Genomic DNA, 26,896 nt, shown 5'->3' on the forward strand with positions numbered 1-26,896 from the left:
GGAGGGTTGTAGCCTCACACTGATTTGATTTGATTTGATTTTCTCTTCTCTTTTTTTTTTTTTTTTTTTTGCGGTACGTGGGCCTCTCACTGTTGTGGCCTCTCCCGTTGCGGAGCACAGGCTCCGGATGCACAGGCTCAGCGGCCATGGCTCACGGGCCCAGCTGCTCCGCGGCATATGGGATCCTCCCAGACCGGGGCACGAACCCGTATCCCCTGCATCGGCAGGCAGACTCTCAACCACTGCGCCACCAGGGAGGCCCTCTTCTCTTATTTTATACCAGCATATGTGATCTTAGTTCCCAGACCAGGGATTGAAACTGCACCTCCTGCCCTAACCACTGGACAGCCAGGGAAGTCCCACCTCATGCTGAATTTAGAGGCTGGGTAGGAAGGGAAGAGGAGGGGAGGGATGGAGAGTGGAGGCTGAGGAAGTGGTGGGGCAAAGGCACATTGTAGAAAGGGGGGACCCAGGGCTTCTGTGGGACCACCTCTAGGGGGTGCTGAGCACATCGCCCAGTGGTGTGGACCAAATGCTCGTGTCCCTCCAACACATCATCTGTTGAAGCCATAACCCCCAATGGGATGGTGTTAGAGGGTGGTGTCTTTGGGGAGTGATTAGGGTTAAATAAGGCCATGAGGGTGGGGCTCCCATGATGGGATTAGCGTCCTTGTAAGAAGAGACACCAGACAACTCTCCACCCAGTGAGGACACAGGGAGGAGACAGCCGGCCGTCTACATGCCCAGGAGAGAGGCCTCAGGAGGGACCAGCCCTGCCCACACCTGGATCTCAGACTCCAGCCTCCAGGACTGGGAGAGATACATGTCTGCTGTTTAAGCTGCTCTGTTTGGGATATTTATTTTGGCAGCCCGAGCTCACTAATGCAGCCCCAAACTGAAGCACAGAGAGGGCAACGTATAAACCGTCTTCCACCTGCTATTTCACTCTCCCTGATGCCCGGGTGCCATGATCTGAGGGCTACAGTGGGGCTTAAGACACCAGTTCTGGCCATAAGGAGTCAAGGTTCCCTTGACAACAAAGACACAAGGATTAAAAACAAACAAACAGGCCACGGAGCAACTAAGCCCACGCACTGCAACTATGGAAGCCCGCGCACATAGATCCCGTGCTCCGCAACGAGAAGCCACCACAATGAGAAGCCCGCGCACTGCAATGAAGAGCAGCCCCCGCTCGCCGCAACTAGAGAAAGCCCGTGCACAGCAACGAAGACCCAACGCAGCCAAACATAAATAATAAATACATAAATTTAAAAAACAAGCAAACAAACAGAAAACACCTTAACTGCCATGAAGGGCGATCATTCAAGTAAGTCTATGTGCTTTGGGAACCCCAGACTCAAGACCCTCAAATATTGGAGTTGAGGCGTGAAGAGTGAACACAAAGTTGCTGCGGGAGAAGGCAGGGAGGACATACCGGGTGTGAACGTCCTGAGTCTGGGTTGGGGCTGGGTCCCCTGGCAATGAAGTGACAATACATCAGGGCTTGATTTTGCTACTTCCATGTGCAACTGAAGGTCTGTGTCCTGCAGGTGGCAGGGAAGGGGGGTACCGTTGCGCTTTGAATCAGTGGGGGACAGAGACGGGTTCCTTATGTGAAGATAAACCCACTAGGGGTCTTGGAGGTGGTTATAGATTGGGGCAAATCTCTTCTTTTTTTTTTCAATTGAAGTAGAGTTGATTTACAATGTTGTGTTAGTTTCAGGTATACAGCAGAGTGATTCACTTATACATATACATATTCTTTTTCAGATTCTTTTCCATTCTACATTATTACAACGTGGTTTTTTTTACATCTTTATTGGAGTATAATTGCTTAACAATGGTGTGTTAGTTTCTGCTTTATAACATAATGAATCACTTATACATATACATATGTTTCCATATCCCCTCCCTCTTGCATCTCCCTCCCACCCTCCCTATCCCACCCCTCCAGGCGGTCACAAAGCACCCAGCTGATCTCCCTGTGCTATGCGGCTGCTTCCCACTAGCTATCTGCCTTACGTTTGGTACTGTATATATGTCCATGCCTCTCTTTCGCTTTGTCACAGCTTACCCTTCCCCCTCCCCATATCCTCAAGTCCATTCTCTAGTAGGTCTGTGTCTTTATTCCTGTCTTACCCCTAGGTTCTTCATGACATTTTTTTTTCTTAAATTCCATATATATGTGTCAGCATACAGTATTTGTCTTTCTCTTTCTGACTTACTTCACTCTGTATGACAGACTCTAGGTCCATCCACCTCATTACAAATAGCTCAATTTCATTTCTTTTTATGGCTGAGTAATATTCCATTGTATATACGTGCCACATCTTCTTTATCCATTCATCAGATGATGGACACTTAGGTTGTTTCCATCTCCGGGCTATTGTAAATAGGGCTGCTATGAACATTTTGCTACATGACTCTTTTTGAATTATGGCTTTCTCAGGGTGTATGCCCAGTAGTGGGATTGCTGGGTCGTATGGTAGTTCTATTTTTAGTTTTTTAAGGAACCTCCATACAGTTCTCCATAGTGGCTGTACCAATTCACATTCCCACCAGCAGTACAAGAGTGCTCCCTTTTTTCCACACCCTCTCCAGCATTTGTTTCTAGATTTTTTCATGATGGCCATTCTGACTGGTGTGAGATGATATCTCATTGTAGTTTTGATTTGCATTTCTCTAATGATTAAAGATGTTGAGATGTTTGAATATAGTTCCCGGTGCTATACAGTAGGGCCTTGTCGCTGACCTGCAGAAAAAAAATGCATTTTCTGTAAGAGCAATTCTGGGAACACAAAACTGGGCTGTCTGGCAGCCACGGAGATGCAGAGAATGATGAAGAATTGAAAGTCAAAGCAGAGGTAGCATACAAGAAGACTACTACAATCACCGTGTTTCATTACCCCGGAAGAACTACTCAACCGCTCACGAAGAGGGTCCCGGGTGTGATTTGGAATAATTAACTGCTCAGCCCCCTCCAAGACCCTGCGATGCAATTCAAAGAGATCTACAGATGTTGCTTTCAAGCTCCATTTGATTTTGGAAAATGTCCCCCTTTGTTGTTTCATTTGGATTTTGTTCCACCAAAAAACAGCAAAAATGGTGAACGTACATTACTTAAGTTGGAGGCCTTTTGCTGTAACTTTCAAATTCTCTAAACCTTCACTTGAAACATGGTCTGGTGACTGAGGCCAGTGATGATTCCTAATTTCACCCAGTTTGTTATTATTATTTTCTGCCCTAAGGCTTGTGACAGGGCCTCATGTATCCATATACCTGTTGTATATGTAAGGGTTATATGTACATGTAACATATAAGGTTATATGTATATGTAAGGGGTAACCCTTACAAGCTACCCACCTCTAAGCAGTGGGGAAGAATAAAAGGTTAACATTTGCAGAAGGCTTTGAATCTCTCTGATACACGGAATAAGTGCATGAGAAAGAAAAAAAATTTATCCAGGTTGGGAAAGCAGTTTTTAAATACCCAGACAGGCTGGTTTGATGCCAAACAGACCTAAAAGGAGAAACGAATCTTGACATTTTCTGCATTTGGGGAGCATCTAAAAATGTGCATATATTTTTCTTGATCATCTGGTGTTTTGGGTTTTTTTCCTTTTACCTGTTTATAAAGCTCAGTCACTTAGATGGATCATTTTGATGCACACAGGTGCATGTGCGTGTGTGTGTGTGTGTGTGTGTGTGTGTAGGAAAACACTCTAAGGAAAACTGCGTGTAAAATCCTAAACTGTCCGTACAGCCGTCAAGGAGAGCAGATGATGTGGTTGGAAAGGGGCTTCCTTCCAATTTCCCCGTCCATAAAAATGAAGCTCGGACACAGGATACAAAATGCATGAACTTCAAAAACTGTATGCTCAGTGAGAGAAGCCAGGCAGAAAAGAGCACATCGTGTGTGATTCTTTTTATATGAAATGTCCAGAACCAGCAAGCCCATAGAGACAGAAAGCATATTGGTCGTTGCCAGGGGTTGGGGGGAGGGGGAGGGGGGAGGTTATGTGTTGAACTGTGTCCCCCCCGCAACAAAATCATAGTTTGGAGTCCTAACTTGCAATACCTCAGACAGTGACTTGTGTTGGGAACGAGGTCACTGTAGATGGGATTAGTTCAGACAAGGCTGCAGTAGAGCCAGGTGGGATGTAATCCAAAATGACTCGCCTCCTTATACTAAGGGGGAAAACTGGACATGACTGTCTCCCCGTGTGACGATAAAGGTAGAGATTGCAGTGATGAATCTATAAGCCAAGGAACATCAAAGATGGGCAGCCAGCACAAGAAGCTGAGAGAGAGACTGGAACAGATTCTCCCGTAGACCCTCCAGAAAGGAACCAGTCCTGCCCACACCTTGATCTTGGACTTCTGTTCTCCAGAACTGCAAGAAAACACATTTCTGTCGTTTAAGCTCCCCTCCCCCCATCTGTGGTGCTTTGTCACAGCAGCCCCAGGACACTCGTCCAGGGAGTCGCCTGATGAGTTTCCTCTGGGGTTCATAAAAATATCCTGGAACCAGATAGAGGCCGTGGTTGCACAACATGGTGAAACCATCAGACGTGAGACAAACAGGGCTGTTCTTGCTTCGAGGTTGGCCCTTGGCAGCAGACAACGTGGCAGGGAAACCTCCACCGTCCTGCCCTACCTGAGGTTGGGGAAGACCCACATTGTTCAAGGAGTGTCATCGGCCCCATAAAAGTTGGGTGAAAGGAGAAAAAGCAAGGAGAACAAAAAATGTCTGCTCCAACCTCCCCCAGGCTGACAAGGAGGAAGTGCTGGGTCACAGAGAGGAGGGTCACAGGAAGGATGCCCTGGGGCAGGGGATGGCGCTATGTGTGCTGGGAGACGCAGGGGCTTTCTGAGTAGGCAGATCCCCAATGCCTTTCTTTGGACGCCCGCTGGTGAACAGGGGGCAGTGCTTGGGAGCTCCCAGGGGCAGGAAGGGTGAGAAGTGGCTGGTGGGGACGCCTCAGGTTAACTTGTTACACCTGGGGCTTGGGGTGTTTCCAGGAAGGTGGGTCGTGAGGATGGACACGGGCCTGGGGTGACATAAAGAGAGGAGACCGATAGCAGGTGGCCTGTGGCCCCGTGGGACCTGCTTGAGGGCAGAGCTGAGGTCCAATCACATGTGGACAAGTGTGCGTCTGGCTGTACCTGGGCATCTCTTAAGCAGAATGACGGATGCAGGGATTCGTTCTCAGGCATGGGTGTGGGAGAGGCAAGCACTGACCTGGGACAGCAGTTGTTGGAAATCCTTGTGGATGCAAAACGGGTGCAAAATAGCCACTACCTGCTCCACCACGCCTGAACCCTGCAAAACGCAGTTTGAAGTACAGGTATTTTATGTATTCAAGCAGGTGTTACCAACCTTTTTCTGTAAAGGATCTGATAGGACAGAAAAAAATAAAGAAATACTTCCTCCCCTGGGAGGTCCAGGAATTTAGTGGATGATGTAAACTGCATTTCAAATCAGTGGGAAAACATGGATTATTCAATAAATGGTTTGGGAATAATGGGATTATCCCATGGCGGTTTTTAAAAAACTAAATACCAAGGAATCGCTTCCTCATTCCCTTTACAGAAATGCATTCCTAGGTGATCAAATATTTTAATGTAAAAAAACCCCACAAAAGTGTTAGAAGTATGACAGCAAGCCCAGAAACCATTAACTAACTTCACTGTGCAAAAATAATAAAAATGAATGGGGGGAAAATATCACTTCAGAGATAAAAGATGAAGGATAGAGTGAAAAAGAGTATTTGCTACTTACTTCACAGTCATATCTTTAATATGCAAAGAGCTCCTACAAATCAATAAGGATAGGACCTATAACACATATAAACATAGGCAAAAGGCACATTCATTTCCCCCAGAAATGGAATGCAAATGGGTCCCCCACACACAGATTCTCAATCTCACTTGTGTTAAGAGAAATGCAATGTAAAAGCAGTTGATTTGCTATCAGTTTTCAACTTAGAGATTGGCACCAATCAGAAAGTTTGCATGGCAGTGAGGAGACAGATCTGACATCGCTGGGCGGTATCATGAATTTGCACAACCTCTATGGGGGATGACTGGGCAGTGTCCATAAAAATTAAATATGCACATGCTTTTTTTCCTCACAAAGCCAACTTCAGGCATTAATGCAACACACACACTTGCATAGAGCCACAAAAATGTGCTTACAGAGATATTCATTGCAGCATCTTGACAGCAAAAACTTGGTCACAGCTTAAGTGGGTTAATCAAATCCATTATGACCCAGACTTATAACAAATCCTCCACTGGTATTGTCTCCCTCTGGCCCTTAAATAAAATCTTTATGTCGATTTCAAAATCTGTTGGACTGTGATTTCTTCATATGGGAGTTCCAAAATGATTTTAAAAAGCAATTGTTGTGCCAAGTATTTAATGATCCAAGCCACATAATTTAAATTCAATTTTTCAAAAGACAGACCTTTGATAAAATCATGTTTATTTTAATGTGAACATGAAATTAAACTGAGTCTACAACAATGTACATTCACCATCCATAAGAAAAGCCTAGATGACATATTTCTTAAATGTATACTTATTTATGAACGAGTCATAATTTCATATCCTTAAAAAAATGCCCATCGTTTCACTCTTCTCTTCTTTAATGAGGCATTTATGCTTATAGTATGATTGCAATGCTTATAAAAATGCCAATGTTATTCAGAGTTACAAAAAGACTTTATGCATTTTTTCTTATTATGAAGCAAGTCAGTGTGCACAATCTGACCTCAAAGGCAACCCATGATGACTCATTGGGGAGAATATGGACGCTCCCTGCGACCTTTGTAACCAGGTGCTCTGAGCCAGTTAGCGAGGGAACCCAAGCATATTGACTAATCTGGCCCTCAGCTCTTGACAACTGGCTGACCCCATCCATTGATGGATGACATTTATTTGTGTTCCATCCTGTAGAATCCAAAATGTCAAGTTCACCACTGTGCACACCAGGTCATAGGTATTTGTTGAATGAAGCAATGATGGATATGATAAATAGCCAATCCTTTTTTTTTTTAAGCCATTTCATATACTCAAAAGTTATCATAGTGTCAAAGACAGAACAAGTTGAATAGCCAGATGATGGTCTCCAGCTATACCTTGAGAAAGAAACTCCAAACGCTTTTAGATAATGCAGTGAGGAGAGGTCACAGAAAGGATACGGGCGTGGTGAGGGGTTGAGTCCTCAACCAGCAGGGGCTGGCTCAGATGCCTACCCCTCAATCTACGGGCAGAGTTTCTGAGCTTCAGAAGTGAGAAAGACCCAGAATTCATGACTGATACTTCGTAGCAGCCCTTTCCCAAGTTAGGTGATTTGTGAAGGCAGCCCACGCAGGTGTGCTAACGTCATACCTTTGAACCTGGAGAGGCTGATGTGAAACACACAACAGTTGTTTACACCATCATCCGTGACAAGATTAAGTCTTCCCAGGAAAACGCCACTGCTCTGGATTACCATCCTAAGAGCTTTAGACGAGGCAAGCCTGTGCCACTGGAAACTAATATTTCCATGGAGGGTAGTCTATGGGTGAGGTCCAGCCCATCTGCAACAGCAGGGCTTCTGCACTTCCCGAGATGAACACAAAAATCCAAGCAAAGCCCTTTTGTATAAAAGCAAGCATTCTGGACGCTGTGCGGTGCGTGCGCTGTCCTAAATGGGGGAGATGCTTCTAAAGGTGGAAAAGTCATCGTTTGTTACCAGAAGAGTAGCCATTCCGTTCATTGCAAGATGTTATAAGAGTGAACACTTAGGGTGACCGTCTATCTTACAGCCCCAGAAGAGGGAACAGGGGATCCATCCCACTAGTTTCACAACCTTTTTAAAAAGTCACCCCATGGCAAAACATTAAGTAAAAAGTACTTGGTTTCTAATTTCTTTTTATTAGTTTGGTGTGGAAACAAAAAACAAATCCTAATAAATGGAAGAACTTTTGAGGAAACTCGCTGAAGGCTTACCTCACTCTACAAAAAGGTCAACGTCAGCAGAGGTTCAGACGCATTCAATTTACAGGCAATTTGTAAACAGCCTGGAGTTTCTGTTTGGGGAACTTCAGTGGGGTTGAATGATGGGGACTTGGTCAGTCAGCCTTTCACAGCACACAGTAATTCCCCTCTGGAGGTAAAACTCATCACAAGTCAATCTCACCCACCCAGCACGGTGGTGGTGACGCACCTCAAGGTTAAAACTAGGAATCCCAAGTTGAGCAAAGGCACGGACAAGCCTGGGCTTGTTCCCGGCGGGGCCGCTCCGCTCCGTCCCTGCAGGCGAACTTCGGAGAGGCTCAGCAGGCCAGCTCGGGATTCTGCTATGAATCACTTGGTTGCCGACCTTCTATTTCTCCAGAAGGGTCTGTTGAACTGCAGAGAAGCAAGACACAAGAACAGATTTGAAACAGCATCCCCAGCGGCCCCGACAAGCATGCGGATACCTGCAGGTGGAAAATTCCAGAAGCGGGTGACTCTATTTCTACAAAAGATAGAAGTGTGCTCAAAACTCCCTGCTGACAGAAAGCAAAAACGAAATCTAACTGGTTAGAAAAAAACAATTCAATAAATTTCATACTACGAGGCAACGGTCACTATGAAAAAACGGACACTTCGGGAAAAACAGAAACTAAGAAGAGGCATTCTCTACGAGCGACTTCTCTGAGACGGTAAGAAATGTCTGTAAAGTACAAATTTCAGAATAAATAATTCTGTAAATGAGGGTCCACGGCGTTGGTTCATTTACAACAATGCAGGGCTGAGATTTTCGGATCAGTTCATTTCTGCTTTGGAGGTCTCCTTCGCAAAAAAGGAGAGCTCATGTTATACATCTTTCCCTTATTTGAAAGAGCAATGAGCTAGACACATTCTAAAAGTCCGTATTTTTAGAATTAAAATTATGTTAGCTTTTCACTAAAAACTAATCTCGGGACTTCCCCGGTGGTCCAGTGGTTAAGACTCTGCCTTACAATACAGAAGGCATAGGTTCAATCCCTGGTTGGGGAACTAAGATCCCACATGCCGTGGGGTGTGGCCAAAAACTTAAAAAAAAAACAAACCCCAAAACTTAGGTCAATTCCACAGGCATCCTGTGCAATACATGTTGCCTTGCTTGGGCAAAGGAGTGGGTCTCCACATATATACACAAATAAAAGAAAGAAACACACACAGGTGTATAGACACATAATTTGTGTTTTCCTGCCATTTTCAGAAGTGGTTCTAATCACTGAACGTCCCACCTCTGGCCCTGAGAAGTTTCCATAATTTGCACCACCTCCTCTTGGTCCAATTCTCCACCAGGTTGGGAGGATTCTGTAAAAGTGACCGCAGCACGTGAAAATGCTGCAAAAGGTGCATCTCAGAAGATGCACGCCGGCCAGCTGCTGACTCCGGCCATGCGGCAATGGGGCGACACTTGGAAAATTCTCGTAGCCAACATTTAAAGAGAACTTGAAGCAGACTTAGGTCTCATCAGAAGCCTCAAGCTCCAGAAAGTCTATGTAGCATCTCCCCAGAGAACCCCCTTGAAAACTTCGAGACACAAAGGATCCCATCCAAGAATCTGAGCAGGACAGTGGTGAGAGCAGGTAAAACAGACCCGCGGGGGGCCGGGAGGGGGCCACTCGGGTCGCTTCTTACCCGGTGGCTCGGCGTTGGTGCCCTGATGGTTCTCCATGTTGACTTCGGCTTGGTCAGCTGCAAGCAAGAACAGAACGCCCCAGGAGGGTGAATACCGAGACAACGCACCCTGATGGTCACTCTCAAGCTGAATTGGCGTCCCACCTCCTATCCCCATCTGCTGCCCCCAAGCAGAGGACCGCCCTGGTCATCAGGGCATGAAAGGCACCTCGTGGGGTCTGGTTTGTTCTCTCCCATGCTTTTCCAGTCTATCATTTTATTTCCCAACTTCTACTCCAAAAGTTTTCGAACACACATACATCAACGCAAAAAGGACCATGCCGCACCCCGCCGGCCCCCAGAAACGACCTCCCAGCATACGGTGTGAGGCAACAGAATTCAAAATGCACAAACATCGCAACCCACCCCTCGCTGGTTCTCAAAGCAAGACCTAGACAGAGCCTTCCAGAGATGCACAAACATAAACTGTGCTCAAAACAGTAGAACTCACTGACGTCAGGACGAATCCTAAGTAACTTAGCATTTGAGTACAAAGTCCCAAAATGCCCAATGATGGAATTCCGATCTCTGGGCTGGTAACGGTGGCATTCGGCGGTCCATGTAAATAACAATGAATGAATCGAAGAGCTAACATTTCTTCAACACTCACTCTCTGTCCGGCAACCTGTCAAGACTTTCACACGTGACCTTATTGACCTTCACACATGACCTTGCTGACCTTCACAGAAATCCTAACGCGCAGACTATCATCTGTCCTCATTATGGGAACGCCCGCTCCCCCACATGGAATGGTTAGTAACTTGCACAAGCTCACACGGCTAAATGCAGGAGACGCTGGGATCAAAGCCACAAAGTCAGATCCCAGTCTTCTAGCGACTTCAGGACCCCCATCGGCCGCCTTCCACGTGTTTCGTGCCAACCTGAGTTCTACTTTTTAGTTTTTTTAAAAGAAAGCACGGTTTTCAAAGTAGCAAGGCCCCATGGAAAGGACGCGGTGGTGAATGCCTTACCATTCTCTCTGAAGCACAGCTTCTTCTTCTGGTAGGCGATGAAGCTGGAGATGGCTCCGGCCACGGCGACCGCGACGGCACCGACGATCCCAGGCACCACCCCCGGGGAGTCGGCTGTGGGAGGAAGCACAGGGCACCATGACAGGCAAACTCATAACCCTCGCGGACGCACCACGGGGCCGGGGGCTGGCGGCCCTGCCCGGAGGAAGAGGATGGGGCTGAGGCCTGAGAGGCGGGGCCCCAGGTAACCACGGAGGGACTGTCACTCCAGAGCCACGTCAGAATTCATTTTACTATGCGAGCTGTTTCTAATCCAAGAACTGGCTCCCAGTGGGATGTCAAACCCCACCTCTTCCCCACCACTAGGACCAGCTCAGCTGTCCTCCCAGCTCAGTGAGGAAGCTCTCAGATGGGTGACAAATCCACAGTGGAAGGGGGCCGAGCGGGGACCATTCAGAGGCCGTGTGACCTCAAGCAGCCAGATGCCCGGCTCTTCATGTACCTTCTGAAAAATCAAAGTCACCGACCTCTTCGTTACTCTCATGTGCTCTACGGTGATGGGGTTTCCAGCCACCATCAAGAATTCTAAAACTACCTGCATCCGTCCCACATCTACAGCTGTTTCCTGACACGGCAGGTGCACAAGACATCCTCCCCCATGAATAAAAAGAAGGATGGTGTGATGGATGGTTCATCGTATGTGTCAGGTGGACTGGCCAGGGCCTGCCTAGGCAGCTGGGAACACTTTATTTCTGGATGTGTCCATGTGGCCGTCTCCAGAAAAAAATAACATTCGAACCCGTTAGCCTGGGTAAAGCAACTTGCCCTCACTAACATGGACAGGCATCGTTCAATCCATTGAGGGTCTGATTAGATCAAAAAGGGACAATTTGCTCTCTGCCTGAGCTGGAACATCTATCTTCTCCCGCCCTTGGACATTGGTGCTCCTGCTTCTTGGGATTTTGGACTGAGACTGGGACCTACGCCATTCGCTGTCCTGGTTCTCGGTGTTTTGCATTGGGACTGACTGGCCACTTCCCTGAGTGTCCGGCGTGCAGACAGCAGATCGAGGCCCTTCTCAGCCTCTGTAACTATGTGGGCCAACTCCTTATAATACGTGTCTTTCTACTCATCTCTATGCGTCCTAGTGGTCCCATTTCTCTGGAGGACCCTGGGTAATATGGATGGCGTTCCTTCTTAGGGCACTTTGGAAGGGCGACTGAACTTAAAATACAGATCCCGTCGGTACCAGGTAGACCTCATGCTAGTGCACTTCACGGATACTGTGTGGTTTTTTTCTTTTTTCCGGTACGCGGGCCTCCCACTGTTGTGGCCTCTCCCGTTGCGGAGCACAGGCTGCGGACACGCAGGCTCAGCGGCCATGGCTCACGGGCCCAGCCGCTCCACGGCATGTGGGATCTTCCCAGACCGGGGCACAAACCCGCGTCCCCTGCATCGGCAGGTGGACCCTCAACCACTGCGCCACCAGGGGAGCCCTGTTTTTTTTTTTTTTTTTAACAAATTGAAGGTCTGTGGCCACCCTATGCCAGGCAAGTCTATCGGTGCCATTTTTCCAACAGCATTTGCCCACCTCATGTCTTTGTATCATATTTTGGAAATTCTTCTAATATTTCAAGTTTTTCATTATGATTCTATTTGTGACGGTATCCGTGATCTCTGATGTTACTCCTATGACTCGCTGAAGGCTCAGAGGATGGTGAGCATTTATTAGCAATAGAAAGTTTTATAAATGTAGGCCTGTACATGGTGTTTTTTTCTTAGCCATAATGCCACTGCACACTGAACAGACTACAGTGTAGTGTACACATCACTTTTAGATGCGCTGGGGAACCATACAATTCGTGTGACTTGCTGTATTGCGATATCCGCTTGATTGCGGTGGCCTGGACCTGCATCCCCAGCATCTCCGGGGTCTGCCTGTGTGTCCACTGAGCCCGCTTGGAACGTGTGTCCAGAGAACCATTCTCCACTGCAGTATATTTCAGATGACGCTGCAAATACTAAAGGTGAGGCTAGGACCACTGACTCCTGCTTTCCTCAACAGTACACGTGAGGAACCCAGGACATCAGGAACCAGGGGAACGTACCCTGCTCCGTCTCGCCATGCTTCTGGTTTCCATCACCACCGCCTCCTGCAAGAGAGGAACAAGGCTTGGTGACAAACGGTGCTGGGAACACATTCGGTAACCGAAAAGTCGTACCAAGGACCAGCTCCTCTGACCTTGGGTTGTGAAGTTTCCTTAAGAGAAATGACCATGGGACTGATGAGGCCATTAGTATCAGGGTGTCCCTTTCCACAGCTGGGAGGGGCTGTCCTCGTTCTGCGGGCAGTGTCACCTGTCTGGCTCCCGTGTCCCTGAAATCCAGGCTTGGCACCTGACTCAACCCCCTGGCCCCATGGTGGGCTCTAGGGGAGACCCACCGAGTCCTCAAAGTCCCCCAGGGATTCGGGGAGAAACCCAGCAAGGGCCTCAGAGCCCACCTGAGACCCTTGCGTGGCTATGGGGTCATCCCAGGCACCCTCCTGTTGACTCTCAGGCCCCCCGGTCTCACTAGGGGTGGATGTCGGCCATGTGCTATCCATGGACCCACCACCTCTGGGTATGGTCTTCATTCGTGCTTTCTCCGGGGCTAAGGGATACCACTTCACCACCCCCTCTACTTTTTCCACATTTAATGCCAATGGATACTCGATGTTTTTGTTGTTGTTTGTCTCATTTTGTTTTTTCTTTTTGCCCATACTATGCAGCTTGTGAATCTTAGTTCCCCGACTAGGGACTGAACCTGCACCCTTGGCAGTGAAAGCAAACAGTCCTAACCACTGGACCGTCAGGCAATTCCTGATACTCAGTGTTAAGCTGATGCTTGTACAATGATTAGTGCACAAACCAGGAACCCACCCAGTGGACTGTACACTTGTGAGAGTGCCTTTAGCTTTGTTTAATGTCAGCCAGTCACTCCCAGTGTGTCTTTACAGTATAGTCACACAGGCACTGCATGTTACATGGCTATGGAGCAACACTGCCTGCTACAAAGGAGGGGCTGCATGTTACACAGCTACAGAGCCAACGTACAGCCTGTTACATTCAGTGGGTAAGAGCACGTTACACGGGTATCAAACTAGAATCCAGCCTGTTACACTCCTCAAAGTGGGGCGATCTTGTACAGCACCTAGAGATGTAAATTTAAACGGAAAACCAATTTAGAAGGTAGACAGCTAGCCACTGTAGACATGACTTTGGGGACCAGGGTAGAAGGGGTTTACTCTGAAAGGTACGTGAGCTCAAGAGGGGAAGTAGGGGCATTCCCGGTAGAAGGCAAATGAGATGACAAAAAAGCATGTCACCGTTAGGGCGTGACTGACATAAACAGACTTATAATCCTTTGGGGGCTGGTTCATCCATTGATGTCAATCAGTGGCACTCCATCAAGCAAGGATTCAAAGCAAAAATGTTTCCGGTGACATTTAAGGCAGGCCAGTGAGAAACGAACCCAGCCATCTCTTACATGGTCCTGTTACCAGTGGGACCATCAACGATCCCAGCCATTCTCGAAAGCCATTTAGCAGCCCATGAAGGGTTGTAAAAGTGGGAACTCCTTTCAGAAACCCTACTTCTTAGAAACCACCTTAAGGGAACCATAGGGAGGACATCCAATATCAAAGCATAAAGATACGTACGAGAAACGGGTGCAGAATCTAAAAAGCACAACAAACTAGTGAAAATAACAAAAAAGAAGCAGCCTCACAGATATAGAGAACAAACTAGTGGTTCCCAGTGGGGAGAGGGAAGGGGGAGGGGCAAGATAGGGGGAGGGGATTAAGAGGTACAAACTACTATATATAAAAGCAATAAGCTACAAGGATAGATTGCACAACACAGGGAATAGAGCCAATATCTTATAATAACTGTAAGTGGAGTACAACCTAGAAAAATACTGGATCACGACATCATACACCTGAAACTTATACACTACTGTACATCAACGATACCTCAAAAAAAAGTACTAAGGAGTATCAGGCAGTTAACTAATAAAAATGTCATTTTTCTATTTAAAAAAAAAGAAACTGGTATAACCTAAATGCTTAAAAAGAGAAGGGAGAATGAACAGATTTTACATGCAGGGGGAAGAGCACGGGTCAGGGTGGGTATGGGGGGAGCCATCAGAGCATGAAAGTCCCTCCCCAAGGATGTCAGAGCCATGGGTCTCCTCCTGGGAAATCTTCACATCATCTTATTATTATTATTCACCATTTATGCTCAATTCTCCAAGAAATAAACAAGAACCAGAGCTCGACGGCAGAGTTAGAAATAAAAGATTTCCCAAATTGGGGGCTGGAGCCAGGGTTTTCTACCTGGCGGGGAAGCTGGAGTTAACTGCCATGGAAGGAGCTTCCCTGCAGGTGGAGGTCCCGAGGCTCTGCGTTTGTAGCCCTACTAGGAGGCTGTGGGCCAAGAGTGACACCCAAATTCAAGGCTGACGCCCAAGCTTTCCCCACCTCCTGAGGGTGACCCAAAGGAATCCTGGTGGAGGAGATCTTTACCTTGTGTCTGGCTATGCGTTATATATTACATACACATATACTAGACCTAATACTTATTTTAGATTACATAAGCATAATAGATGAATATAGTAAAAATATATTTATATGTAACATACGTATACACTATCATTTACACATACATAAATACATAAAAATGACTATATATTTCATAAGTTATAACTATTCTAAGCATATATTAATTTTATACTTATTTATTTATTATATTTAAATACTGCTTTGGCCTCCACATTGACCTAAGAGTTTAAAGACAGAGGCGGAAAAAGGACCTACTGTAGAGCACAGGGAACTCTGCTCAATATTCTATAATAACCTGTACAGGAAAAGAATTTGAAAAAGAATAGACACATGTCTATGTAAAACTGAGTCACTTTGCTGTACACCCGAAACTAACACAACATTGTTAGTCAGCTATACTCCAATATAAAATAAAAAACTGAGGGACTTCGCTGGCGGTCCAGTGGTTAGCACTCTGCCCTTCCACTGCAGGAGGGCGCGGGTTCAATCCCCGGTCAGGGAACTAAGATCCCACATGCCGCACGGCGCAGCCAAAAGATTAAAAAAAAAAGAAAGAAAGAAAGACAAAACAAGAAGGGGAACCCTACCTCCACCTGAAGTCGCATCAGTAAGGTCCAAATCCGAAAAGTCATCTAGAAGGAAAAAGACAGCAACATCTGTCATGTCAGAACTGTCGGGAGTGTCTTGATGTCTTGGGGTGAAGGGAAACACATCAGAATCAAAAGCAGACCTGGGGGGTGGGGAACCCCATAAAGGTACTACTCTATGGAAGGAATCTTTCAAAGATACAATTACTGGACATGCCCAGTAGCGCAGTGGTTAAGAATCTGCCTGCCAATGCAGGCGACATGGGTTTGATCCCTGGTCTGGGAAGATGCCGCATACCGCAGAGCAACTAAGCCCGTGCACCACGACTACCGAGCCTGCGCACCTAAAGCCCGTGAGCCACAACTACTGAGCCCACATGCCACAACTACTGAAGCCCGCGTGCCTAGAGCCCATGCTCCGCAACAAGAGAAGCCACCGCAAAGAGAAGCACGTGCACTGCAACGAAGAGTAGCCCCCGCTCTCTGCAACTAGAGAAAGCCTGTGCCCAGCAACAAAGACCCAACGCAGCCAAAAGTAAATAAATGAATTAAATAATTTATTTATTAAAAAAAGAAAAAAGAAATAAAACCGTAAGAAAGCATATGAAGATGGCTTCAATTTGCTTTGCAACTAATACTTTTAAATAGCAGAGAAACATAACATTTTCTAAATTAGGGATTAGTTATGATAGTATATAACTGCCAAGAAAAGTCATATGATAAAAGTTATTAAATGACATAAGAAAATGCTTATGGAATACTAATAAGCAAAAAATAATGTGATGACACAGTGTGAATAAAAGATTGACAGTTTTACTTAACAGCTGTTTCATTTAAATTGATATAAAATACTAGGGAGAATAACCATCTTCACTGTGGTAGAGGACGGACAGTATTTCTATTTTTCTGCATTAATAATTAAACAAATATATAAACAAACGAAAAAGCCAACTCAAAATCTGAAGTTTCAACAGCCAGCCATTCAACTCAGAATGCTGATGTCAGTCAAATACTCAGAGAATACTATGATGTGTCAGAAAAAAGGCGGCAAAAACCTTTAAAAAAAAAACAAGCCAAGAGCTTCTCTAAAGGGAAAGAACAAGCTGGTATTTTTCTCCATATTGATTCTCTATGTTTAAAATCTTACATTTAATTTTTAAAGTTTCCATTAAAACCTTGGAAGTTAAATCAGCAAACTAAAAATCAAATCCGAACCAAAAATATCTTTTTGAAAACTGTTTTCCAGGACCGGAAAATTGGCATTACCTTGCACAGAGAGTTCACAGTAAGATCATGCTAAATCTGAAATTACCTCCTTTCAGCTGACATGGAAATCACTGTACTCTGAAAAACACACAAGGACCCACAGGGGTGAGAAGGTCTTACCAGAAGAGCCGGGCTGGTTGGGGTTTGGATTAGGTTTTGGCTTGGGTGGTTTGGGTGACACTGGGTCATCTGTAAAAGAGGAGAGTTGCAATTATGAGCACTTTGCAGTCAAGAAAACAAAACGTGCATTTGCACACAGATGGTTTACTAAACAGTTAGAAATGGAAGCATGTCCTTTTTCATGGCGGGGCAAGTCCTTTGTCATGATGGGGATACCCATACACACAGGCACCTGTGGATTTCTTTGCATCATCATCCAGCTGCAATACTTAAATTCATGTATTTCCAATAGAAAACAAAGCAGATGGCTGGACCAGCTACAGAATTTGTGGAGCCCAGGGCAAAATGAGAATGCAGAGTCCCTTGCTTAAACTGTACTAAGAAATTCAATATGGCGGCCACAGAGCAGTCAACCAAGGAAGGAAGTCCTTCTGAGTGTGGAGCCCTGTGTGACCCTACGCGCCCATGAGGCCAGCCCTGGCAAGGATATTCAGTTTGTCTTATATCACCCCAAAGACTGTAAGAGCTTTAAAATAAAAGTAGGCATACGGATAAAAGCCAAAAATTCAGCCACAACAAACAATACATCTGTTCCTTAGGTTTTCGTGGTAAAAACTAATTCGACTTATTTAAAAGAGATAGCCTCTTTGCAATGATAAATAAGCAAGTCAGACACATAGGAGATTTAGGAGGTACTACTTACGGCTCCCTCCACCAAGGGCATCTTCTAAATTGAAGTTATCATCTAAAGGAGAAAAACAGATAGTTAATACTGAAGCTCTGGGTGAAACGAGGAACAGAAATGACTTCCTAAATAGATGGAGGAAACACTGCATCTCCACATCTCAAAACACTTTCCTGGATATCAGTCTGACCAACGTCTCAGCAGAAAAACCAAATTCCTGACCGTATTCATCTCATCCTTCTCTCCAAGGAGAGGAATAAAAGGCAAAACCAAACCAAAACAATGAAAGTAATTTATAAATCAATTACGCCCCATGGACCGAGTTGAAATTCCAACTTCCACCTGCAGACGATTCTTCCTCGGGGACCGTTCATCCTAGCGTCATCCCCTACCAAGTTGCCAACAACTTCCGCAAGGTAGATGCTACGAGGTAAGGGGGGAAGTCTGTGGCCAGATCTGGGCTTGTGCCCACCAAGAAAATGATTCACCTGACCCAGGTGTACTTGACAAAATGATGTGACCATTCCTGATGGCTTCCGAGGTTGCCTTCTTAGTTTTAAGGACTCTTTGCAAGTCCCAGCAACATCTAGGTGAGCTTGTGTATCCACCCAACACGATGTACTGACCCATCAAGAGTCACGACTGGGAAACAGCGTCGCTGCCCCAGGGAGCGCGTGACGGTACAAAGTCCATTGTTCAATAATGACTTGTCCAGCATCCTCCACGTGCCTGCACAGGTCAAGGACCTGGCTCTGAACAAGGCTATCTTTTTCCTCATAAGATGCCATTCTAGATGAGAAGCCCAACATTTGAAGAGAGTTATCACATTTTTTAAAAAAATCAGTGATAAGAGCTCTGTAACTTTGGGCATCGATTTTACTGTGGGTGACTAACCACCAATGAATCTGACCCTTGGTCAATTCCATGATCGGTCTGATTGCTGACTTGTATTGGAAAGGGTTAGTGACAACTAGTATGCTCCTCCTAGAGGCTGAGATCGAAGTTTGCTCATGGGTTATATGAGGGTCCCGGACCCTAAAACTGTTCTTCCCAAGAAATGAGTATCCAAAACCAGGGACAGACACTCAGAATAAAAGCATCCAGAGATGCCTTCCAGGGGACCCAAAGGCATCTCGCCAAATTCAAGTATTAACCAGGCTGGATCCAGAGCCGGTGGATAGCTGACTACGTCTCACCCAGCTCCTGGGAAAACTGGGGCGCACGACAATGATGTCTCAGCTGTGTTTGCATGCTGGGCACCTTTGCTTCTTACCGGTGGCTTTTTTTGGTGGGGCCGGAGTGGGTTTCTTGTCATCGTCTGAAGAGAAAAGACATTTCTGTCAGTAAAACTTGCAGCTGGGAAACAGAATCAACTCCCGACACTGTTCTGTTTCCCTAAAAAGACTCAGAAAACGTTTGAAGCATCATTTTTTCCACCACGGCTGCCACCGAGACCAAGGACCCCTCCCACCTCATGATGCCAAGTGGGGGACTGTGAGTGAAAGAGGAACCCGGCAGAACACAGGACCCAAGGGAGAGCCCGGGACCTGTGTGGGAGAAGGAGGGACACGGGACCCTTTGCTCCAAGGCTGTGCACGTTCACTACCCGCAGCACACCTTTTGCTCCTTGGGACCCCCAGGCAGCCAAGGCAATGTGGGCTGAGGCCATTAGGACCACAGACACCTCCCCGGCATCTCTCCCCACCAGCCAATGAGGGTTCCATCGTCAAGAATAAGACTTACCCCCCGCTGGCTTTTGGGAACATTACTGCCCTCACGGTTTTGACTCACACCTCTGCATTGGACCCCAGGAGTTAAAAAGATACCTTGGGGCCTTGACATACATACAGTACTATGTATAAACTAGATAACTAACGAGGACCTACTGTAGAGCACAGGGAGCTCTACTCAGTGCTCTGTGGTGACCTAAGTGGGAAGGAAATCTGAACAAGAGGAGATAGATGTATACATATAGCTGATTCACTTTGCTGTACGGCGGAAACTAACACAACATTGTAAAGCAACTGTACTCCAATTAAAAAAAAAAAAAAGATGTCTTGGGTTGAATACTGGGCTCCCAAATTCACATCCACCGGGAACCTCAGAACGTGACCTTATTTGGAAACAGTGTCTTTGCAGATAACACTGGTTAAGATGTGGTCACAGTGGATTAGCACAGACCCTTATAGACGAGTGCCTTTATCAGAAGGAAATTGGAAAACATAGAGGCACTGATGCACAGCAAGGTGGCCGCGTGAAGGCAGAGGCAGAGATTGGGGTGATGCAGCTACCAGCCAAGGGATGGAATCAGTGAGCACACGGGGGACCAGCCCACAGGGGGCCAGCCCACGGGGGACCAGCCACCTCCCCAAGTGCATGGCAGCCCTGCGTGGCATTCATTCACCACCAGAGTGTGGCAATTATTCCACCAAAAGAGATTTATTTACCCTGACAAGGGCACCTTGATTTTCTTCGTCCTATGTGAGTCTAGTTATCACAGTAAGACATATTTCAAGATTTACTAGAGTCCAATAACATATTCCCTGTAGTTTACAAAATGTTTTAATACTACTCACCGTCAAGGGCATGCGATAAATCAAAATCTTGGCCTAAAAGAAAAAGAGTCCAATTAGAAATAAGTCAAATAGAAGTAAATTGGGAAATTAAGAAGACAATTAAAAAAGGGCATGATTTTGGATTTTGAGATGTCTGGCAGCTTTGAAAATGCATCACATGTTGCGATTTCTCATTTGAAATATTCCCTCTCATGCGCAAATGTAAGAATATGTCAGCTTATGTTCTACATTATGGACAACCTTAGAGTTTAGCAGCAATTAAATTAGTGAGAAACCATGGTAATTCTGCACGTGCGTTATTCTAAAAAAGCAGGTGTTTTGAAATAGGTGAGTAACAATTTCCAACACATGATGGAGAAAAAACATGGGGAGAAAAACCCCTTGGATTAGCAACATCTCTATAATTACACAACCAAAATGTACTTCTTGTAGAAACACCAGACAACCCAGAAAAAGGTAAATTTTCTTTTACGTTTCCTGTGATCCCAGAGAAGGGGGGAAACTGCCTTTAATTCCACTGTTCTTCTATCGTGTTGCTACCGCTTTACTGAAGCAATTTCAATACTATTTCTGTTTCTATCCAATTAATGATGAATTGAAGGAAAGCAAAGTAAGGGAATCTGGGAACAGTCCACTTGGACCATCCGGTCAGCGGAAAGGAGAGTGAGAGCGGGTCGGGGGATCATCCTGCAGTGGCAGAAGCCAAGGGCACACGTGTCCCCTGTCAGGAAGCGCTGGGCGTGTAACAAGCCGCCTCCAGAAGGTTGCAAAGTGTTCAGTCCCCCTGACTGTCTCACAGACCAGACAGGTGTCAGCCTGTAACTCACTCTCTCTCTCTCTCTCTCTCTCTCTCGTGTGTGTGGGTGTGTGTGCAGCTATGTGTGTGAGCGATTGGGTGTGTGTGTGTGTGTCCATTTACTGAGTTGTTTGGGATCCACGGGGTTTTGTGTGTAGGTATGTGGGTGGTTTGTATGTGTGTAGTTGTGTAGGTGTGTGCACTTTGTGTGCTTTGTGTGTGTGCACATGTGTGTGTCTAAGTGCAGATGGCATGTGTGTATTTGTGGTGTGTGTAGTGTATGTGTATATGTGGGGTTTTGTATGTGCATGTGTGTAGTTTGGGCGTGTGCCCATGTGTAAGTGCGTCTACGTGTAGTTTGGGAAGTGTATTTGTGTGTGTGTGATTTTCCACGTGTGTATTAAGAACAGGCAGGCAGGTAAAAAAGAATGAAATAATGCCATCTGCAGCACCATGGATGGACCTAGAGATGATCATACTAAGGGAAGAAAGACAGACAGGGAAAGACAAATACCCTATGATGTCACTTATACGTGGAATCTAAACTACGACACAAATGAATCTATATACAAAGCAGAAACAGAGTCACAGACATAGAAAACAATCTTATGGTTACCAAAGGGGAAAGGGAGCGGGGACAGATAAGTTAGGAGTTTGGGATTAACAGATACACGTGACTATATATACAATAGATAAACAACAAGGACCTACTGTAGAGCACACAGAACTCTATTCAATATCTTGTAATAACTTATATGGGAAAAGAACCTGATATATATATATATATATGTATATATATATATATATATATATATATATATATAAATAACTGAATCACTTTGCTGTACACCTGAAACTAATATTGTCAATCAACTCTACTTCGATAAAAAATACGATATGAACAATGAGCTGTGCCCCCAAATTAAAAACAAACAAACAAAACAACAGGCAGCAGAAGCAGCAGCATCTGGGAAGGCCCTGCGTTGGACGGACCCCAGCCCTCACGGGGGGGTGGGGCGCAGGTTTCTGCATCTCAGAGCCCGGGAGGGACGGGTGTGGTTTCAGCTCTTCCTGAAGCATGTGGCAGATGTTCACGAGGTAGCCAGGGCGGCTGGGGAGGGTGGGATTTGTTCAGCCCCCCTGGGCAAGTGCAGAGCCTACACATACATGCGCGTCTCTGGTCCTGTACGTCTGCCTAGAGACCCACAACCGTTATCGAACCCTCTACGCTCCCTCTGCCGAAGCGATGGCGCTGGGACCTTCCTGAGATGTTCAGCGTCCCTGCCATCGGGACGCCTCCAGCCCTGACGGTGGGGGGGCAAGTAGCCCCAAACAGAGCGATTCAAGGAGTGGACGTGCTGCGCTCCGGACGGGGATTTGGAAAGAACAAGCAGACAGGCTCTTTGGAACGTTGAAACCAACAGCAACCCACTTGAACGTAAGATGTTTCTACACGTGATGCGTGCGCGTGCACGCTCCTGTGTGGGTGTGTCTGTGTACGGATGTGCACGTGAGTATACTCGTGTGCGTGTGTCTATGAGCACGTGCGCCCACGGGCGTGCACACTGCATGTGGATGAACTGCACGCGTGCCCACGTGTACCTGTGCGCATGCATGTCCACGTGCACTGGCGCATGTGTGGTGCAGGTATGTGCTCATGGGCGCGCATGCATGTGCGCGCGCAAATATGCATCGAGCGTGAGTGTTGTGTATGTATGCGTGTGAGCATGCGTGCACGTGTGTGTGCACGTGTCTGTCTGTCTGCCTGGTAGCTCCGTGTCCAGGGCCTGGAGCCTCCCCAGCCCACCTGGGCCCCGTGCCCCCGCCCTGCTCCCCGCGCATCTGTGCTCCTGAGCACCGGGGACGTGGCCCCGTTTAGGGGAGAGGTCACGGCTCAACTCAGAGCCCTCTGCTGAGCCCCCAGGGTCCCGCACGAAAACCCAGGAACAGCAGACCCAGTGGGGCTGGGGGAGGGGCCGGGCATCCAAGCGGGACACCCAGGCATTTCTCTTCCTGCTGCCGTTGCCCAGCCCATCGGAGGCAGCCTGCACCGCCTCTGCGGCTTCCAGGCGGCCCCTCCAGGCTCCAGATGTGGAGGGGGACACCTCCAGACGTGAGGCAGCCCCGCCAGACACAGGGCCTGAGTCATCCCCACAGCACACACACACCCTGTCATGAGCCCTCCCCCACGCCGTGCACCCTCCTCCCCCAGCCGTGCACCCTCCCCCCAGCCGTGTATGCTCCCCACTCAGCCATGCACGCTCCCCCCAGCCATCTGTTCGGTTTCCTCCTCCCGAGACCCAGGACAAGCCCCAGGACGTCCCCAAGGCCACCCTGGGCGTGGGCTCCTCCTGGGGAGCCTGGGAAGCTGCACGTGCCTCACAAACCCACTGAACCGCGAATCTGAGGTTCCACAACCATGAACTGTGCAAGTGACAAGCGCACAGCACGAGGCCCGAATCCGGTTTCCCTTAAATTCCATCAGGGTGGAGCACTGACGTAGACATCACAATGAGGATAGAAATACTACTGATAATAATTTATAGAGATGATCAGTTACACAATTTATACACGGAGCTTATAAATTATACAAATGGAAATAGAAGTGAAATAAATACTGGAAACAAAACTAGAACAGAAACAAAATATAGATCGGGGCTTCCCTGGTGGTGCAGTGGTTAAGAATCCGCCTGCCAATGCAGGCGACATGGGTTCGAGGCCTGGTCCTGGAAGATCCCACATGCCACGGAGCAGCTAAGTCCGTGTGCCACAACTACTGAGCCTGCCCTCTAAAGCCCATGAGCCACAACTACTGAGCCCGTGAGCCACAACTACTGAAGCCTGCGAGCCTAGAGCCCATGCTCCGCAACAAGAAAAACCACCGCAATGAGAAGCCCGCGCACCACAACGAAGAGTAGCCCCCACTCGCTGCAACTAGAGAAAGCCTGCATGCAGCAACGAAGACCTAACGCAGCCAAAAATGATAAATAAATAAAAAATTAAGAAAAAACAAAGCTAGAACAGAAAGAAAATATAGTTGCAATATTACAGAAATTACAAACTATAGAATTTATCATTTATGTACAGAACTTATAAATTATATAAATGTAAAAAGTAAGTAGAAATAAGCTTTAGAAACAAAATTAGAAGAGAAATTAAATATAAATATAATTATAGAAGTTACAAATTATGTCATTTATACTTTAGACACAGAATTTATAAGCTATATAAATAAATAAATACAAATAGAAATAAATTATAGAAACAAAATTAGAAAAGAAATAAGATAAAGTTGCGTAATAATAAATTACAAATTATACAAATTATAATTTATACACAGAACCTATCATTATGTAAATGAATATATGTTTAAATATAATAGAGATAAATTCTAGAAATAAAATTAGAATAGAAAATAAATTTTTATAATTATAAATTAAATAAATTATAAATTATGTAATTTATAATTTATACACAGCACCTATCAATTATGTAAATGAACACCTGTATACATATAATAGAAATAAATTCTACAAGTAAAATTAGAATAGAAAATATAAATTTTATAATAATGAACTATAAATTATGTAATTTATAATTTATGCACAGAACCTATGAATTATATCAATGGATATATGTATACATGAAACAAACTCTAGAAAGAAAATAAGGGTAGAGATAAAATTTAAATTTTTAAAATAATAAATTCTAGAAATTATGAATTATACATAAATTTTATCATTTATACACAGAACCTACGGGCACAAATACGGGCACAAGTAAAATAGAAATAAATTCTAGAAATAAAGTTGGAATCAAATTAAAAATTAGGCACTTAAAAGATTCCTTGGGCTTTCAGATTTTCCTACTAATGAGGTAAGGATCACGTAAAACTAACAGTAGCCACGGATGAATTTTCTGGACGGCCTGCATGCTCCTGGAGCTGTCTAGATAATACCGTCGACCTGCAAGGCTCTCTTTTAGGGAGGAAGAAACGGAGACCCCAGAACTCGCCCCCAGTACCCTGCAATGTCAACGGCAACACCAGAGTCCCCCCGGCCCCGGCCCCATGCAGGCTGGTCACTGCTGTTCAGGGCTGGTCCAGGGCCAGAGGTAATGGTGAATGCTGTTTGATCTTATTTTATTTTTAAATATTAGAGATGCCCCTATTTTTCTGTAGCTAGGAAGGAATTGCTCCAGACATAGTTTTGCCATTTCTCGAGCCACGTAATTGAACATTCTGCCTTACAGATTTTGTGACAAGGAGGGGAAAGGTTCTTCTCTTGTACCATAACCCTGGGGGTGCCACTCTGGGCTGTGTCAAGCTTTGGAAGAATCCAGAGCATCTGGGGACGCTGTGGGTTGGGCTTCGGGTGGACCCGTGAGTTTTAGAATTTGGGGAGCCCAGATTCCTGGGCCCTGATCCCAAAGACACTGACTCAGTGGGTGGGAGTCGGGCCTGTGAATCTGCATTTCTAACAATCTGCTGATCCTGCTGGGTGGGCTGGGATGGCAGGAGTGGCCCAGGACCCTCATCCCGGCTGTAGGGGGGTAGTTCTAGGACCCCGGTAAATTCAGTCTCCCTGAGCTAGGAAACCAAGTCATTGTCCCCCTGAAAGATAATCTCCAGGATCTGACTCAAAGCCCCAAATCCATTTCCTATTTTATCACCCTTCACCCTGGGTCACCACCCTGCCCCTCCGCACTGGCCGTAAATGACTCTTCAGAAGGCCCCAAACTTGATCAGTTCACGGAGGCTTTGCATCTCCAGAAACTGGCCCAAGGCCCCTAAGCTAGACCTGACAGTTCTATTTATTAATCACAGTCGAGGCACATCCTCCGTAGTGGTTTTGTTCTTACAGTCGCCGGAAATGCTGAATGAGCTAATATTCAATCATAGCTCCTGGGGAACTCCAGGGTTAAGTTCCTGCACCCTCAGGTCACACCGCCATGAGCTAATCGCAGATAACCTTGTTTCATGCATGTTTCTGTGGAATTTAATCTTATTTAACCTAGAGTGTTGATGCTCAAAGCACTCTTTCTCCTACCTAAAGGAAGCTCATCTCACACATGTATTTCAGGCACGCGGCCACCTTCTTGTGCTTACAAGCAAAATCGCAAGCATAAAGCACAAAAATGCAAAAATGTGGCACTACACAGGTACTTGTTTACAGTCTAAGACCGGAGAGGTGACTCTGTTTTTTTGCAGCTGGGCACAAATCCCCGAACTCAGTGTCAATTTGGGAGTTACAAATAAATTGTAGCAAGTAGGCAGATTTGCAAATACGGAGTCTGTGAATGCTGAGGATGGATGGTACAATCACTACTATGATTGGCCAAAAAGTTCACTCGGGTTTTTCTGTAAGATGTTATGGAAATACAATAGATGTCACTCTATGTCCCTGGAAAATTTACAATCCCCCCAGCATGCTGTGAATGATTTCAGGGGTCACACAGTTTGGGCACCTTGTCCGTCCTTGGGGCTTCCCTCGAATCCTCTACTTGGCCATAAATGCCAATCTCTTCTGTCCATACCAAGAAAACTCCTATTCAGTTCTCAAAGACCCGATAAGATGCTGCCCTCCTACAGG

General features: G+C 46.1%; 1 protein-coding gene across 1 annotated transcript in view; it reads right to left on the reverse strand.

Moving 5' to 3' along the window:
* Positions 1–7,902: 7,902 nt before the first annotated feature.
* The window catches only part of LOC308609702 (CD99 antigen-like), a 28,206-nt gene continuing 9,212 nt past the window's right edge, over positions 7,903–26,896 (reverse strand). Inside the window, exons 2-10 of the mRNA XM_081223421.1 lie at positions 20,510–20,542; positions 19,207–19,251; positions 17,952–17,993; positions 17,249–17,317; positions 15,863–15,907; positions 12,784–12,828; positions 10,676–10,789; positions 9,666–9,722; positions 7,903–8,399 (exon numbers count right to left, since the gene is read on the reverse strand). Coding sequence (XP_081079547.1) covers positions 8,374–8,399; positions 9,666–9,722; positions 10,676–10,789; positions 12,784–12,828; positions 15,863–15,907; positions 17,249–17,317; positions 17,952–17,993; positions 19,207–19,251; positions 20,510–20,542 — 476 coding nt within the window. The 3' untranslated portion in view covers positions 7,903–8,373. The remainder of the gene's footprint in view (positions 8,400–9,665; positions 9,723–10,675; positions 10,790–12,783; positions 12,829–15,862; positions 15,908–17,248; positions 17,318–17,951; positions 17,994–19,206; positions 19,252–20,509; positions 20,543–26,896) is intronic.

The sequence above is a fragment of the Mesoplodon bidens genome (genome assembly GCF_964165515.1).
Source record: "Mesoplodon bidens genome assembly, chromosome: Y".
Classification (NCBI taxonomy): Eukaryota; Metazoa; Chordata; class Mammalia; order Artiodactyla; family Ziphiidae; genus Mesoplodon; species Mesoplodon bidens.